The sequence below is a fragment of the Lissotriton vulgaris genome, chromosome 5, assembly GCF_964263255.1.
Source record: "Lissotriton vulgaris chromosome 5, aLisVul1.2, whole genome shotgun sequence".
Classification (NCBI taxonomy): domain Eukaryota; kingdom Metazoa; phylum Chordata; class Amphibia; order Caudata; family Salamandridae; genus Lissotriton; species Lissotriton vulgaris.
In genome coordinates this window covers 203726237-203741211 of record NC_141693.1, presented here as the reverse complement: position 1 = coordinate 203741211, position 14975 = coordinate 203726237, and the positions used below count along the sequence as shown (strand labels likewise).

At 46.4% G+C, this 14975-nt stretch overlaps 1 protein-coding gene across 1 annotated transcript in view; it reads left to right on the top strand.

Annotated features, from left to right (window-relative positions):
* The window catches only part of MAMDC4 (MAM domain containing 4), a 607580-nt gene that overhangs the window by 243987 nt on the left and 348618 nt on the right, over positions 1-14975 (top strand). Inside the window, exon 13 of the mRNA XM_086921169.1 lies at positions 2048-2161. Within this exon, the coding sequence (XP_086777295.1) occupies positions 2048-2161 (114 nt within the window). The remainder of the gene's footprint in view (positions 1-2047; positions 2162-14975) is intronic.

Here is a 14975-nt window from a genome sequence, read left to right as displayed (position 1 = left end):
AGGGGTAGGGGGGTTTGGTGTGTATTTGGGGGGTACCCAGGGTACCCCCCCTCCATTTGCATGCACAATGTGGGAGGCACTGCGCGGTGCCTGTCACGTTGTCCATGCAAATGCGCGACATGCATATATTGCATTGTGGCGGGTGCTGCTTACAGCACCACCCGCCACAATCTAATGTATGTGGGATGCCACCACCACCGTGGCGGTGGCATCCTAATTGGCGGTGCGGGACCGCCACACCACTGGTGGCCGGTCCCAGCACCACTAGGGTGGCGGGTGGAATGGAGTCCGCCCGCCATCCTAATAGACCCCTAAGTGTTGTTGAACTAAAAATAAGTGCAAGAAGTATGGTAACAACCATGTCACATTTGACGACTTGCGTCTGACTACTCCTAGACAGCAGTGAAAGTCGCATCAGCCCAGGAGTCCCCCTGGAACACTATGTGAACACTGATTTACATTCATGCACATCCATTTCCGCACACACAATTGTACAGAAAGTACAACCTCACATGTGAAAATGATTTTATATAGAGCAATTGCATTGTTCTTTTCTTCAACACAGGTGATTTCTTTCTTTGTGGAGAAATTCACCCACATCCTCGCCAGTTTGGGGGATGTTCCAGGCCAATTCCTGCCCTAGAAACAGAATACCCATGCCTCGACAACAGTAACTCTTCCATCATTCTCTGGGTAGCAATGGGTCATGGAAAATATTTTAAACACCCTGAAAAATATTAGTGTAAGAGTGTTCCCAAACGTTCAGATAATTCATACCCTACAACACACTAACCCTGCACCTGCTAGCAGATTTACTACTAGGTACAATTACACAATATAGGAGTAATGCAGCCCTGCTTGCCCACTACCACGCACATAGGGTGTAAGGACTACTGAGTGAGGCAGTAGAAGTGAGGTGACACAAGGCAGTCTTCTGTGAACACCATGAGGTCACAACAGCAATGTTGAAGTCTTAGGGAGCCACACATGAATGATATTTCAGTAGGTAAGCAAATCTATAGTATGTGCAGTAGCTGGGAGAAAGATATAAGTTACCCTTACCTAGACACATTAGCGAATCGTTGGCTAAGAATGGAAGTGCTTAGGATAAGAATTGGTATTAACCTGGCTGTGATAAATAGTGCTATAATATCTGGATTATTGCAACAAGATGGTAAATGTATATGTAAGATAGGGATGAAATGCAATATTTTACACATTTTATTGGATTGTGATCATTTTTTAGAGTTACGTAAATTAATCCTTCGTCCGATCTTTTTAAAGTATAATGTAAGGGCGCGTTAACAAGCATGGGAGCTTCTTGCGGAAATGGAAAAGTTAGATATTGCGATAGCCATTGGGAAATTTATGCAAGGTGTATATAAGTTCCCTGCTGCATTAGAGGTCCAAGTGCAGCAAGATGTGTCTTAATCTAAAAAGAAATGGTATTGATATTTAAATTGTTAGGAATTAATTTTTAAGGATATCATGATTTTATGACTATGATGTTTTATGTGTAGATTCTTTTAAATATTAATGTATGAGCTGTTGTTTAAAGACCGAATGGTCTAAATAAACTTATTTTTTAACTGAACTATAGTAGGATCCCAGATGACCAATGGAGTCTGCCTTGATACTTTAGTAGATTGATGGAATGAACTAAAATTCATGATGGTACAGGGCAACACCATGCAGTTGAGCCTACTTCAATGCCATAATTTGCGTAAAGTGATTTACCAACAGCCTCTCTACCTCATGAGTGGAGGAGCAGACCATGGCTAGCGATGGAGTGGCATGTGGTGGCAACACCAAATAAGGTCTGGTTGAGGTTTGACAATGATCCTTGCTTCTAAAGCACATGGAGTATTGGTGAGTTTCAAAAGATGAAAAAGAAATGAGCACTCATGAAATTAGATACTGGGGAAGGGAGAGATGAAGACTGAACTTTGCCTTGGGAAGGGTATACTGGAAAACTGAAAACATATCTTTCTGCTCTTTGAGACACCAGCTGCAATGGTCCTTCATTAAAAATATTTTGTTTCTACAGCGGAAACCAACATCAGGATGATCAACGGAAGCTTTAAGGATCACAGTGTAGGGCGACTGAAGTGGGCAAAACCAAATACATCCGCTAACAATCAAAACACAAACTTTGTTGAAGGTAACAATTTAACTAATGCCAGAACTCCTAAGTAGAGCTTTCGCTTTATTTTGGTGTAAATATGTTTGTTTTTGTAGAATATATAGGGAGGTGTATAGATATGTGTATCTGAATCGTAGGTAGCTTCACAGATTACTTGACCCATCGAAGACAGGAAGAGATATGATTTTTTTCAAAGTTACTAACTATATTTGTTGGCAATAAAAAAAATGACTCCCTTTGACTTTTGAACTTGGTGAAGTCAACCTAAGTATCGGATAACACTATGTAGAAAATGTGTTGGCTGCTTCCAGGGCGGGTCTTGAGCTGTTACCCCACATATATTCTCTTGCCCTTATCTGACTCGCTTAAACTTTTTCTTTGGGCAGAGGTTGGAAATGTACTTCTATGTATTGACTGCTTCAAGGTCTACTACTTTCTCTACTCTTGTTTGTATCTATTCTGCTACATCTAGGTCTGCTTCTCCATTTTTGAATGAAAGAAACACTGTGGTTCTCCTGAAATCAGTTATTTTTGAAATTATACTGTAGGATTATTTGTGTGAGCTGTGGGTTCTCTAATTTGTAATAATTACACATAAGGTATGGAAGAGGATGTAGCCTTGCGGCTAGAGCAGACGACCTCAAAGCTGGGGAACGGGTACGAGTCTCGGCAACGACACTCATCATCCTATGATTCTGGGCAAATCACTTAATCTATCATGCCGAACAAAAATGAATGTGTCCATCTGTAACGAAACTGGTGCTCATGTAAAGCGCTCTGATACATGATATCTTCGCGTCTAGTTCGCGCTATATCAAACTCTAAAAACAAGTGTATAGAGGTATACACACGGTACCCTTGCATGTGAATGAAAGAATAATTTACTACTAAGTGCTTCTGAGGGAACTACTGTGTTTCTACAATTCAAGTTTATCTATGTTCACTGGAACTAAAGGGTTTCCCCTTGTTTGTTGTAATTTTCTCCTCCACTTTTAAGCCCTGTCCGGGTTATTTTCTCCTCTTTTTTGGGCACGTCTGGGCCTTTTCTTCCTCTTCTCTGGGCCGCATCTGGGCTGTACGGCCTGTAAGTGAGACGACTTGGTGTTTTCTTTCTTAACATTTGTTTTTCTGTTGTATTTTATATTATTCCGAGGAGTTGTTTTTAATAAGTTTTGCACATAATCTTTTTTGTTAAAGTCAGTCTTAAATTTGAATCGTGTTTGAGCTTATGGTGGCTGAATAGTGCCACTTATTAGGCCACTGATAAAGTAGCCGCTCGCCCTAGTTGCAGCGCCTGTGCGGGGCATTTCTAGATTTCAAATCTTCTGCCATACTTTTTAATCAGGATGCAAGCATGTATGCGTGCAGCTGAGACTCAGCCAGCGCACCAGTGGCAAACTCAGATCGCAGCCACTGCCAGCCCTGATTCCCTTTTTTCCCCAGAACTGGCAAGAATTGTTTTCAGTAAGGCCTCTCTTCTCAGCCTTCAACCACCCAAATGTAATTACCATCTCTCTTGTGACATAAAAAGCAACAGCAAGCTTTGATGTCCAAACTGTGGCTTTCCCTTACATCTTAACGTGAGTTTCCCCTGTATTAGACCCTCAATATTTTCTCACAAGGACCACAAGAGACTTTCCCATAGGGAACACATGAGGCCATCTCAGTTGGGAAATATTAGACTGACCTCAAACGATTCTATAATTCCCAAATTACATTTACATACAGATGGTGTTTTAAAATCCTGCTCAAGCAATGTTAGATCACTTCCCAAACATAAAATAGAACTTTGGACTATTTTACATGAAAACACCTGTGATCATATTTTTCCTACCAAAACATGGCTGAACAAAATTTGGACCTGGATCTTGAATCAGCCATTGCTAATGGATACTCTAGCTCACATTTAGATAGAACCAGGGCAGTGGGTGGTGGGATGGCCATCATTTACCGGCCCAAGTTCTTTTGCTCCAGTCACCAAGTGAATGTACAGGGCAAAGCTGAGGCCCTTGCTTTTTACCATAAAGGTCTCGAGCAATTTCTCCCTCTTAGGAATTCTTGTATATCACCCTCTGAAGGCCGACTCACAGTTTTGTGAGATGTTAGACAATGCTAGTATGCCCTTTGTCCTACAAAATTCAAATTTCATGGTGCTAAGTGACTGCAACATTCATGTTGACAATCCGTCGTGCAAAGCTGCTGAAGAGCTGATTGAAGCAATGTTTGACTTTAAATTAGTTCAAAATGTCGCTGTCCCCACACTTATTGGCGACCACACTTTGACATTATTTTCTCTAATTTGCCCACTCTCTTGAAGTGGAGAAAACACCCCCCTAGCTTGATCAGATCATCATCTAATTCATTTTCAATTTAAATTCCCCTCTCAGCAGGTCCCAAAAGCAAATAAGGTGGTGATGTATCACGCCTTGGCATACAGTCTTGGTTGTATGACGTTTCAACGCATGCTTTTACAACGCATGCCATTACGATGCAACTTTTACTTTTACAACGCAAGTCGTTACAACGACTTGCGTTGCGGGCGCTGGATAGTGAATAGTTTAATTTACTATTCCAACTCCAGTCCCCGTGGATAGTAGGGAAGGTGTTGGATAGTAATTAAACTATTCCATATCCTAGAGCGCCCTCCAGCGCAATTCGTTGTAATGACTTGCGTTGTAAAAGTTGCGTCTTAATGGTAGTGCGTTGTAAAAGTTGCTTTGTAAAGGATGTTTCCCTACAGTCTTGGATGCAATACTGAATTTGACTTGCACTCAAGTTAAGGTTGATCAGTCTGGTGATATTGATAAGGCAATTACAGCCTTTGATTTTGATCTAAGATCAAATTTTGATAAAATCGTGCATTTGAAAAAAGTTTTTTTCCACAGCTCCGTAGTGCTCTGCAGAACTGAAAGCAAAAACAAGTAAATGCAAAAAACTAGAGAGGAAGTGGCAACGTAATTTTGCAGCTACAGATAAACTCATTTGCAAGCCTGCATTGAAGCAGTTTAGGAAAAACATAAGGGGGGATATTCTCAAGAACGTGTGCTAATCATCGCAAAATTAGCTTAACACAACTTTGCAAATCGCAGTCTCTCACAACAAAATAACACCGTGTTAATGTTGTATTCCCAACCCAGCGGCACCGTATGATAGTCTCATGATAACGCGCCTAATGACCATGTAAAAATTAATGTGATGCCAAAAAAATGTGAAACACAAACTCGGAAAAAGTTGCAAGGCCCCAAATCGCGATACAAAAATCAACAACAACCAGCAACAGGCCTGCAATTCCCACTCATCATGCGGGAAAATGCACTATAAAAGCAATAAACAAAACACAGCAAAATAAACTGCGTAGCACCATGGATGCACCCGGACCGAGTGCAGAGGACAACTCGAACCCCACAAGCTCCACGGAGGACCAGCCAGGAACCCCTGTTCGGGGAATGGCAAGGAGAAGAGGAAGAAGAAGACGGGGTTCAGTCCGCAGGAAAACAGGATCATCGTCACAGAGGTGATAGAACACTACCAACAACTGTTCGTCACCTCCACTGTGTCATTAGCAACACAAACGGAAATATAGCAGTCCATTGTGAACAACGTGATTGCAGTCTGAGTGTTGAGGAGGTCAATGGAGGAGGTCAAGAGGCGCTGGCATGATGTGAAAAGCCAAACCAAGCAGAAACTTGCTGCCAACAGGAATGCAGCAACGGCGACTGGAGGTGAGAGTCCTGCGCCACAGGAGAAGCTGGATGAGCTGGAGGAAATGGTGGCCACAGTCATCAGTGTGGAGACGATGCAAGGAGTTGGGAGTCAAGACACAGCTTGATATGACCTGACCCAACAGCAACAGCGTGAGTAACGACCAGGGACTGGGGGTATGGGGTGAGATGGTCACAATGGCACACATGTACAATTATGTGTAGCACACTGCACACCCACAATGATCGTGGAACATGTCCCTGATACCCTTGGCACACTGCAACACACATAGAAACACCAAGTAGGCCCCTGTCCACTATGTGCACAAAGGAGCCCCCTTCCCTATCACCAATCCCACAACCTACACATGCACATGTGCTGAATCCAGCAAAGCAGCGGCTCTGTGAGCCACACTGACAATGCAGGTGACACTGCATGACCAATAGCATGGCTGCAGTCAAAATACAAGACATAGGGCATGACATGACACTGAGGTGGCCCAGTGTGGATCACATCCTCAAAATAGCAAGTCACACTCTGACACATCCACGTGCACATACAACCCTGACGTCAACAACACATCTGCAGACAAACAATGCACAAGAGTACAAAAACCGTCCAAGAGCACAAATCACCCAAGTCCCCAACATCTCAGCACCGTAAAAGCACACAAGTCAAAGGCACACCGCCTCAAAGGGATAAGGGGCTGCTAAATCAGAGCTGGAGGGGTGACTCTCCTACAATGCAGCACACACAAATAGCAATCACAGCACATCAACATTGACGACAATGTGGTACAAAGTGCAACACTTTCACTACAGGACTGAGGACACAACTGATGCCGCTTGTGTGTAGAAACTGTCCAATCACATCTGGCATAGGAGGAAACTGTGAGGTGACAATGTACGAGTACAACCTCACATCCGTCATTTGGTCGAAAATGTCCACTGTCTCCCATCAAATAGCCAGCTCCTCCAAAACAGTCACAATGTACATTGTCATGCTGTCAGTCTGGAAAATGTACAATACATCAACATACATGGAACACACTGTTAAACTGCATCACTCCTTTACATTGCACAGGGATAATCCACACCTCCTGCAGAGACCAGACATCTCTTCAGTGATGAGGAAGAGGACCCCCTGGCCATCTGCTCCGACACCCTCCAACGGCTCGTGTCCAGCCTCCGCACCCCACCTCCAGGAGCAGAGCAGCCCAGCTGCATCGAGGTGAGCTCACCCCCCGCACAGACCGCACAGCAGGAAGCACCCACCACCACAGCTGGCTCACACCACCTCACGGAAAGACACATGAAATTCCAACGCCATGTGTTAGACTGCCAGAAGGAGCTGGCTGAACAGGTGCGGGTGGGTTTGGACCTTATGGCAGCCAAACTAGATGCCATACGTGAGTGTATAAGTCCCATAAGGGACCACTTAAGGTCCCTAATGGACACCCACAGTCCATTCCATGCTCTACAACAATTCTTGGCTGACCTCGCTGGAGCCATTACTCGGATACTGACTAGTCAGACAGGGTCCAGCAATGACAGCACAGAGTTGGCACAGCTGTTGGGGACAAAGGAGAAAATGGAGCGGAATCAGGATGGAAGGATGGCTGCCACGGCTGAACACCAGCGAGATGTAGCTGGGATCTTCCATGCCCTGCAGATCCTCCTTTTGCCATTGCTGCCACAGAGCCTGTCCCTGATAACTGCTGCAGGAACTTCGACAGACACATCTCCGCACCCTGATGTGTCAGTGGCACAAAGTGATCCAGCCATAACACCACCACACACACCTGACACACCGAACACAGAAGACATATCAGAGGAGTAAGATGTGGATGGTAATCACTGGGGGAGAAAGGAGGTTGTAGCATCCACCTCTTCCATATGGCCTGTTCCTGCCTGCTTCAGCCCTCTGCAGCATGCCCTGGAACAACCCCTTCCACTGTCCCCCAAAACACTCTGCAACATTCACCTGGTCCCCAACATGGACTGCCATATCTGCTCTGGTTACCAATGACACAGCAATGAGGCTGCAGACTGAACTCCTCCTCTTCTGATTAACTTGTCATTCCCCAAATGACTCTGGTTGGCCCTCCACTGGGCAACCAAGTAATGTGGGGTGTGCATGGCCATGTACTGCTCCAGCTCCGACACTCCACAGAATGTGAATAAAACATTCCAAATAAAAAAGATGTGTCATGTCTATGTTCAATCAAGTATAAAAGTATGGCTGAATGTAGGGACATTAATTGCACAAAAAGGTACACCCTCGGAAATGACATCAATGCACATGTTTGACCCTGACCCACATGGTCAATTAGATGATTATGAAGGTGTGAACTAGCTGTGGCCTCATTGCTCATGAACAACAATCTCGGAACCCCCCAACCTACCCCCTCGTCCATGTATTAAATAGGGCTGTGTGTAAAAATTTCAAATTTGGTAGCAGCCGTAAAGCAGTGTACTCCATCACTTTTGACAACAGAACATCTCTTTGCATACCTACTCACACTCAACTGTGCGGACACAGCCTGTTTTGATGTATCACATTGATCCACATGACAAGAAGTTGGATATCATACTCACTTTGCTGAAGACACATAAGAGCACAGGTCTACCAGCAACTATCCCAGCCACAATGTCTGGCTCACAGAGGTAGAGCTGTCAATAGGGAGTCACCCCTAAGTGAAATGTGTCAGTCAGTCCCTCCCTGTCTACGGACAATGCTCATTGAGGCACACAATTTGTCATTCTAATCAATACTCATCACAGTTGAACATTAGTGAAGTAGCATGTGCTTGTCAGTACGGGCAAGACAAGGGCCACAACATGCAGACTAAGTATGGGAGGAAAACATGTTCCGCTCACAGAATTAACAGATTTTCGACAATTTCGCGATCCGCGAATCTCCCAAAATTGCCGAAAAATCCGCAAATCCACTCGCGGGTGGATTTGTTTTTGTGCAGTTTGTAGACTTTGTAACATTCTGGCAGGATGCTCCTGTCACCAAAATTAAACCTCCACAGGAAGCAAGTTGCTTACTTGCAATTATTCTCTGACCCGGTCCTGACCCTATACAGCCAGGTGCCCGACAACTAAGTCATGCCCGAGTTGAAGCTCAAATTCAGTAATGTTTTAATCAGCCCAAAACATTAGTGAGCACGGTCGAGGCTGGGCAAGTGTGCTTTACCCCTATCTCTGCCTTCGAAAATTAGCTGTAATCCTTGAGGGAGGTCTTTGCATCCATGAGTTTCTCGAGCGCGATCCCCGTGTAGTTCCTGTGACCATATGATGCACTGTTCGCTCTCTGACCCTTTATACACAAGAGGCATGCGAACACGCATAGAAGCACCGCCCACCACACACTAGCGGTTTGAAACATCTTCCCGTCCTTTCCCCACTACGATGGACAGCTCACTCAAGGGACCTTGGCGCCTTTTGGCACGGTGGCAAAGTTACAGGCACACATGGTCACTGGAGACAAATCTTCTGGCCCTTTACGCAGCTGCAGTGTAGGAAAAGCACTATACATTTACTCAACGAGCTAGCTGTAATCCTTGAGGGAGGTCTTTGCATCCATGAGTTTCTCGAGCGCGATCCCCGTGTAGTTCCTGTGACCAGGAGGCTGCTTGCTCCTCATATGATGCACTGCTCGCTCTCTGACCCTTTATATGCAAGAGGCATGTGAACACGCATAGAAGCCCCACCCATTTGGCCCCGCACACCACACACTAGCAGTATGAAACGTCTTCCCGCCCTTTCCCCACTATGATGGACAGCTCACTCAAGGGACCTCGGAGCCTTTTGGCGCAGTGTCAAAGTTACAGGCCCACATGGTCACTGGAGACAAATTTTCTGGCCCTTTACGCAGCTGCAGTGTACGAAAAGCACTAAACTTTTACCCAACGAGCTAGCACTTACTGATTAGCCAGTAGAAAGTACTCTAGATATATATGTGCAAATCCGTGAGTTTGCGGATTTTTCCTCAAACTCGTGGATTTTTTGCCATTTCGCACGTTTTCGCGGACCGCAAATCCGCAAAATTCGCCCATGCTTAATGCAGACCAATGCTTCAGACACTAACAGGCAGCATAGGAACATTTAGAGGTGCAAGAAATGGGGAGGCAAAAATGAACACCAAACATTACAGATGGCAAGGTCCCAGCCCACCTTGCCTTGCTGGACGAGTCATGTGATGTTTGGCGTATGCCCATTGCCCCCTGACAGGGGACATGACTCACAGACCATGGGATCTGCATAGTGCTGTACCACCGGACTGCGCCGACTGTCTGCTCTGGTGACAGTGAGCAGGTGAAAGGGTCCAACCAGGTCACATGTAGTACTACATTGCCATGTGTGTACTCTCCCTCCAGCAGTATGTCAGACTTAGGAACGTTGCCAAACGACGCTGTGCAGCTCCGCCCATGGGACTGCCTCACCTTGCACAGTTGTGTGTCAACATGCGTAGATGCACGCATATGCATTCTGAGTCCAAACGAATGCAGACATGTTCACTGCTGTTGTGGGATATTTGACCATTCCTCCAGGATGCAACAAGGTGTTGGGACCTGTGCTCTGGGTTACAATCAGTTGTGGCTGCAGGAACGTAGTTACTCGTCCATGAATGCGAGCGCAGCTTTCTGGGCAATCAATTTCAAGAGTACGTCATTGTCGAGTTCAACAAACACGAGGGAGAGCCAATCCGTTAACTGGTCCGGACAGAAGTGCTCCGTCCGTGCCGTTTCACCATCCCGCAACACATTCCAATAGGGGATCCCCTCGATGTGGTAATTGCACACAAGGACTTGTGCAATCTCCCATGCCCATGCCCAACTGCCAGCACATACACCAAATATCAAGGCATCCCATGCATGTGTATCACGGTTACACTCCTGGTCATGGGCCAACGGGAGGCGCACACACAAGTCATAATCCAGTTCAGCTACCATTGTGTTAGAAAGGCAGACATCCATGTGCCACTCGAATGTGCATGTTCGACAGTGTAACCAGGACTGGACCCAGGTAACTTACGCAAGACGGAAGCTCAGACGGTAACTGATGCGCAACACTGCCAGTGGCAGTGCTCCCAACAAATGCAGCATACGTGCATGGTACAGTTCCACGTGATAGGGGATGTGCATGTTCCCGGGATGTCCTGCCATTGCGTTTGTGGGTCTCGTGGAGCCGGCACTCTTCTGACCTGCTGCAGTTATGTGGATGATATGCCACAGCTCGGAGCAATGAGTTGTATTTGTGTGCAACGTTTGGGCGTATGGGTTGTTGTGTACATAAGTGTCAAGGGCATCCCATGCAGGAGTACCTCAAGCAGAGACTTCTGTGTGTCAAGGGCATCCCATGCAGGAGTACCTTAAGCAGGGACTTCTGTGTGTGGGGTGTGGATACGTTGGTCTTTCATTAGCGCTGTGCATGGTGTGGGAGTCGTCATCATCTGCTATGGTATCTCTCTCAGGGGGTGCCAGACCAAGGACGGAGGTGCAGATGTCCTTCTGCCTTATGTATTGAGGTGGGTGTTGTGGCTCTCTTGGATGTTTGAGCTGCATGATCAGTAGCTCCATGGCATCTGTTGTTCTTCAGGTGTGGCTCTGGGCTGGGCTCCCTTTTATTCGGCAGGTTGTCGTCCGACTTGACACCAGGTAAGAGCAGGTTTTAAATCCCTGATGCTAACACACCTTATCGCATGTTTTGTTATCTTATTGGCGATCTGGCTGGTTGTTGAGAATGTTGCGAGGTGGTTTTGTCACGGCTTTTTGCAAGGGGACACCTACTCTGCATATCACTAGAGTTAGTTGCCGGTGTCATCTGTGGCGATGTTTTTTGCGGCTGCTATCGCAGGGAAACTGGTGATATCGCCTGTTAGCACCAGCTTGTGAATGGTGCGATACATTTATCTCCACTTTGGCTGAGATAAAGTGCCGATAACTTGGCGATAAGTCCTTGAGAATATGCCCCAAGAAGTGCTAAAGATTGCATGCAAATTGAGCAAACTGACAATGTACCCAGAACCATATTTAAAATTGTAGACTCCTTCCTGAATCCGAAATCAGACAAACAATCACTTCCGTCTTCTTAAGAATTCGCCAAAATACTTGTCTTGTTTTTTCCAATAACAAAGTTTTAAAATTTACTCCTGATTCAAAGATAGTCAGAATACTGCTCTCCCCCTCTCTACTAAAACCTCAGAGCATCCAGTCACAGCTAACCACTTTTGACAGGATGTCTCTGAAGGAGTCCGAATGGATTATTCAAACAAGCATTAGAAATGCAATAGGGCTTACATTTTTTGAGTTACAGCTATTGGTATAGCTCAACAGCTGCCGGACAGAAATTGCTACTTTGCAGGTGCCGAACAGTCGTTGCCCCGTGAAACGGCCTGGAAGCCTAAAACGATGTTGATAGCCTAAAAAATAAAGGTAGAACTATTTTTAACCAATCAAGGGAACCCGATGAGCAACTAAAGAGCCCGGGTATCAGTTATTTTCGAGAACAATGGTCCTTAGGTAATTAGTATATGGGAAAGATAACATATAGACCTGAATGGGTACTATAACTATTCTGTGTCCAGCCGGACAGAGAATTTTTAATGTTCAATATAATCAAACAATAGTATACATGAGGAGCAAAAATAATAGAACGGGACAGGATCCTGCACCCGATCTGGGGGAAAGAGAAAACATACAACATAAAACTTTGAGGATTTTTTCAGGCAACAAAAGAGCTATGGACGCTTGAAATAAGCAAGCTAACCAATACAGCGACCACATTTCTCATACAAATCGTAAAATAGTGGTACTGAATCATTTGTCGACGACGTTTCGATCCCAAGCTCTTAGGATACAGGGATCATCTTCAGGACTATGGAAATAAAGTGCCTGGTATTTAACACAATGCCTACGGGGTAAAGATTTGGGAGAAAAAAAACACAGGAGAACCTGTCAGGCCTAATTACAATGAAGAAAGAATAAAGAATACAGAATAATCCTATCAGTAAGTCAGTATGGCCATGCATTTAGCTCACTACATATGTTGACAGAAACGGCGGAAATCGTGACTTGAATAAGGAATAAATGAAAGGAAAACAATGCAGTGGTGACCTTACATTTTGAGAAAGTGACACTGACAGAAAACAGATTGAGGTTTGTTGATAATTATGTGCTAGACGAGGTATGGGTGCCGGGCGAGTGAATGTGCAGCCGAGAGGCGAGTTATGAATTGTGCGCATTACGCAAGAGTTTGACTGGAGCCGAGCGGTGGAATGTGCAGCCGGGAAAGTGAATTTGTAAATGGTGTATATTCTGTGGGTATTTCAAAAAGGGGGTGGGGTCGCACACCACTCACTCACCAGCGGGATCGCCCCTAAGGACTATGGTCAGTGTAGTTTTGTATTCCGCGATGTATCTTTCTTCGCCATCCCTGGACACGTGTTTCGGGGTATTTACCCCTCATCAGCAGGGAATAGGCCATCTTCTTATCTTCTGGGGTTGCCGGTGGCTGCCAAATATTGCCAGGTCTAGTACCACATGGGCGCGCGGGTGCGGGGTCCCAGGCTCGTCAGCCCGCTTAAATATTTCAAAAAGGGGGTGGGGTCGCACACCACTCACTCACCAGCGGGATCGCCCCTAAGGACTATGGTCAGTGTAGTTTTGTATTCCGCGATGTATCTTTCTTCGCCATCCCTGGACACGTGTTTCGGGGTATTTACCCCTCATCAGCAGGGAATAGGCCATCTTCTTATCTTCTGGGGTTGCCGGTGGCTGCCAAATATTGCCAGGTCTAGTACCACAAGGGCGCGCGGGTGCGGGGTCCCAGGCTCGTCACCCGCTTAAATATTTCAAAAAGGGGGTGGGGTCGCACTCCACTCACTCACCAGCGGGATCGCCCCTAAGGACTATGGTCAGTGTAGTTTTGTATTCCGCGATGTATCTTTCTTCGCCATCCCTGGACACGTGTTTCGGGGTATTTACCCCTCATCAGCAGGGAATAGGCCATCTTCTTATCTTCTGGGGTTGCCGGTGGCTGCTAAATATTGCCAGGTCTAGTACCACACGGGCGCGCGGGTGCGGGGTCCCAGGCTCGTCAGCCCGCTTAAATATTTCAAAAAGGGGGTGGGGTCGCACACCACTCACTCACCAGCGGGATCGCCCCTAAGGACTATGGTCAGTGTAGTTTTGTATTCCGCGATGTATCTTTCTTCGCCATCCCTGGACACGTGTTTCGGGGTATTTACCCCTCATCAGCAGGGAATAGGCCATCTTCTTATCTTCTGGGGTTGCCGGTGGCTGCCAAATATTGCCAGGTCTAGTACCACACGGGCGCGCGGGTGCGGGGTCCCAGGCTCGTCAGCCCGCTTAAATATTTCAAAAAGGGGGTGGGGTCGCACACCACTCACTCACCACCGGGATCGCCCCTAAGGACTAAGGTCAGTGTAGTTTTGTATTCCGCGATGTATCTTTCTTCGCCATCCCTGGACACGTGTTTCGGGGTATTTACCCCTCATCAGCAGGGAATAGGCCATCTTCTTATCTTCTGGGGTTGCCGGTGGCTGCCAAATATTGCCAGGTCTAGTACCACACGGGCGCGCGGGTGCGGGGTCCCAGGCTCGTCAGCCCGCTTAAATATTTCAAAAAGGGGGTGGGGTCGCACACCACTCACTCACCAGCGGGATCACCCCTAAGGACTATGGTCAGTGTAGTTTTGTATTCCGCGATGTATCTTTCTTCGCCATCCCTGGACACGTGTTTCGGGGTATTTACCCCTCATCAGCAGGGAATAGGCCATCTTCTTATCTTCTGGGGTTGCTGGTGGCTGCCAAATATTGCCAGGTCTAGTACCACACGGGCGCGCGGGTGCGGGGTCCCAGGCTCGTCAGCCCGCTTAAATATTTCAAAAAGGGGGTGGGGTCGCACACCACTCACTCACCAGCGGGATCGCCCCTAAGGACTATTGTCAGTGTCGTTTTGTATTCCGCGATGTATCTTTCTTCACCATCCCTGGACACGTGTTTCGGGGTATTTACCCCTCATCAGCAGGGAATAGGCCATCTTCTTATCTTCTGGGGTTGCCGGTGGCTGCCAAATATTGCCAGGTCTAGTACCACACGG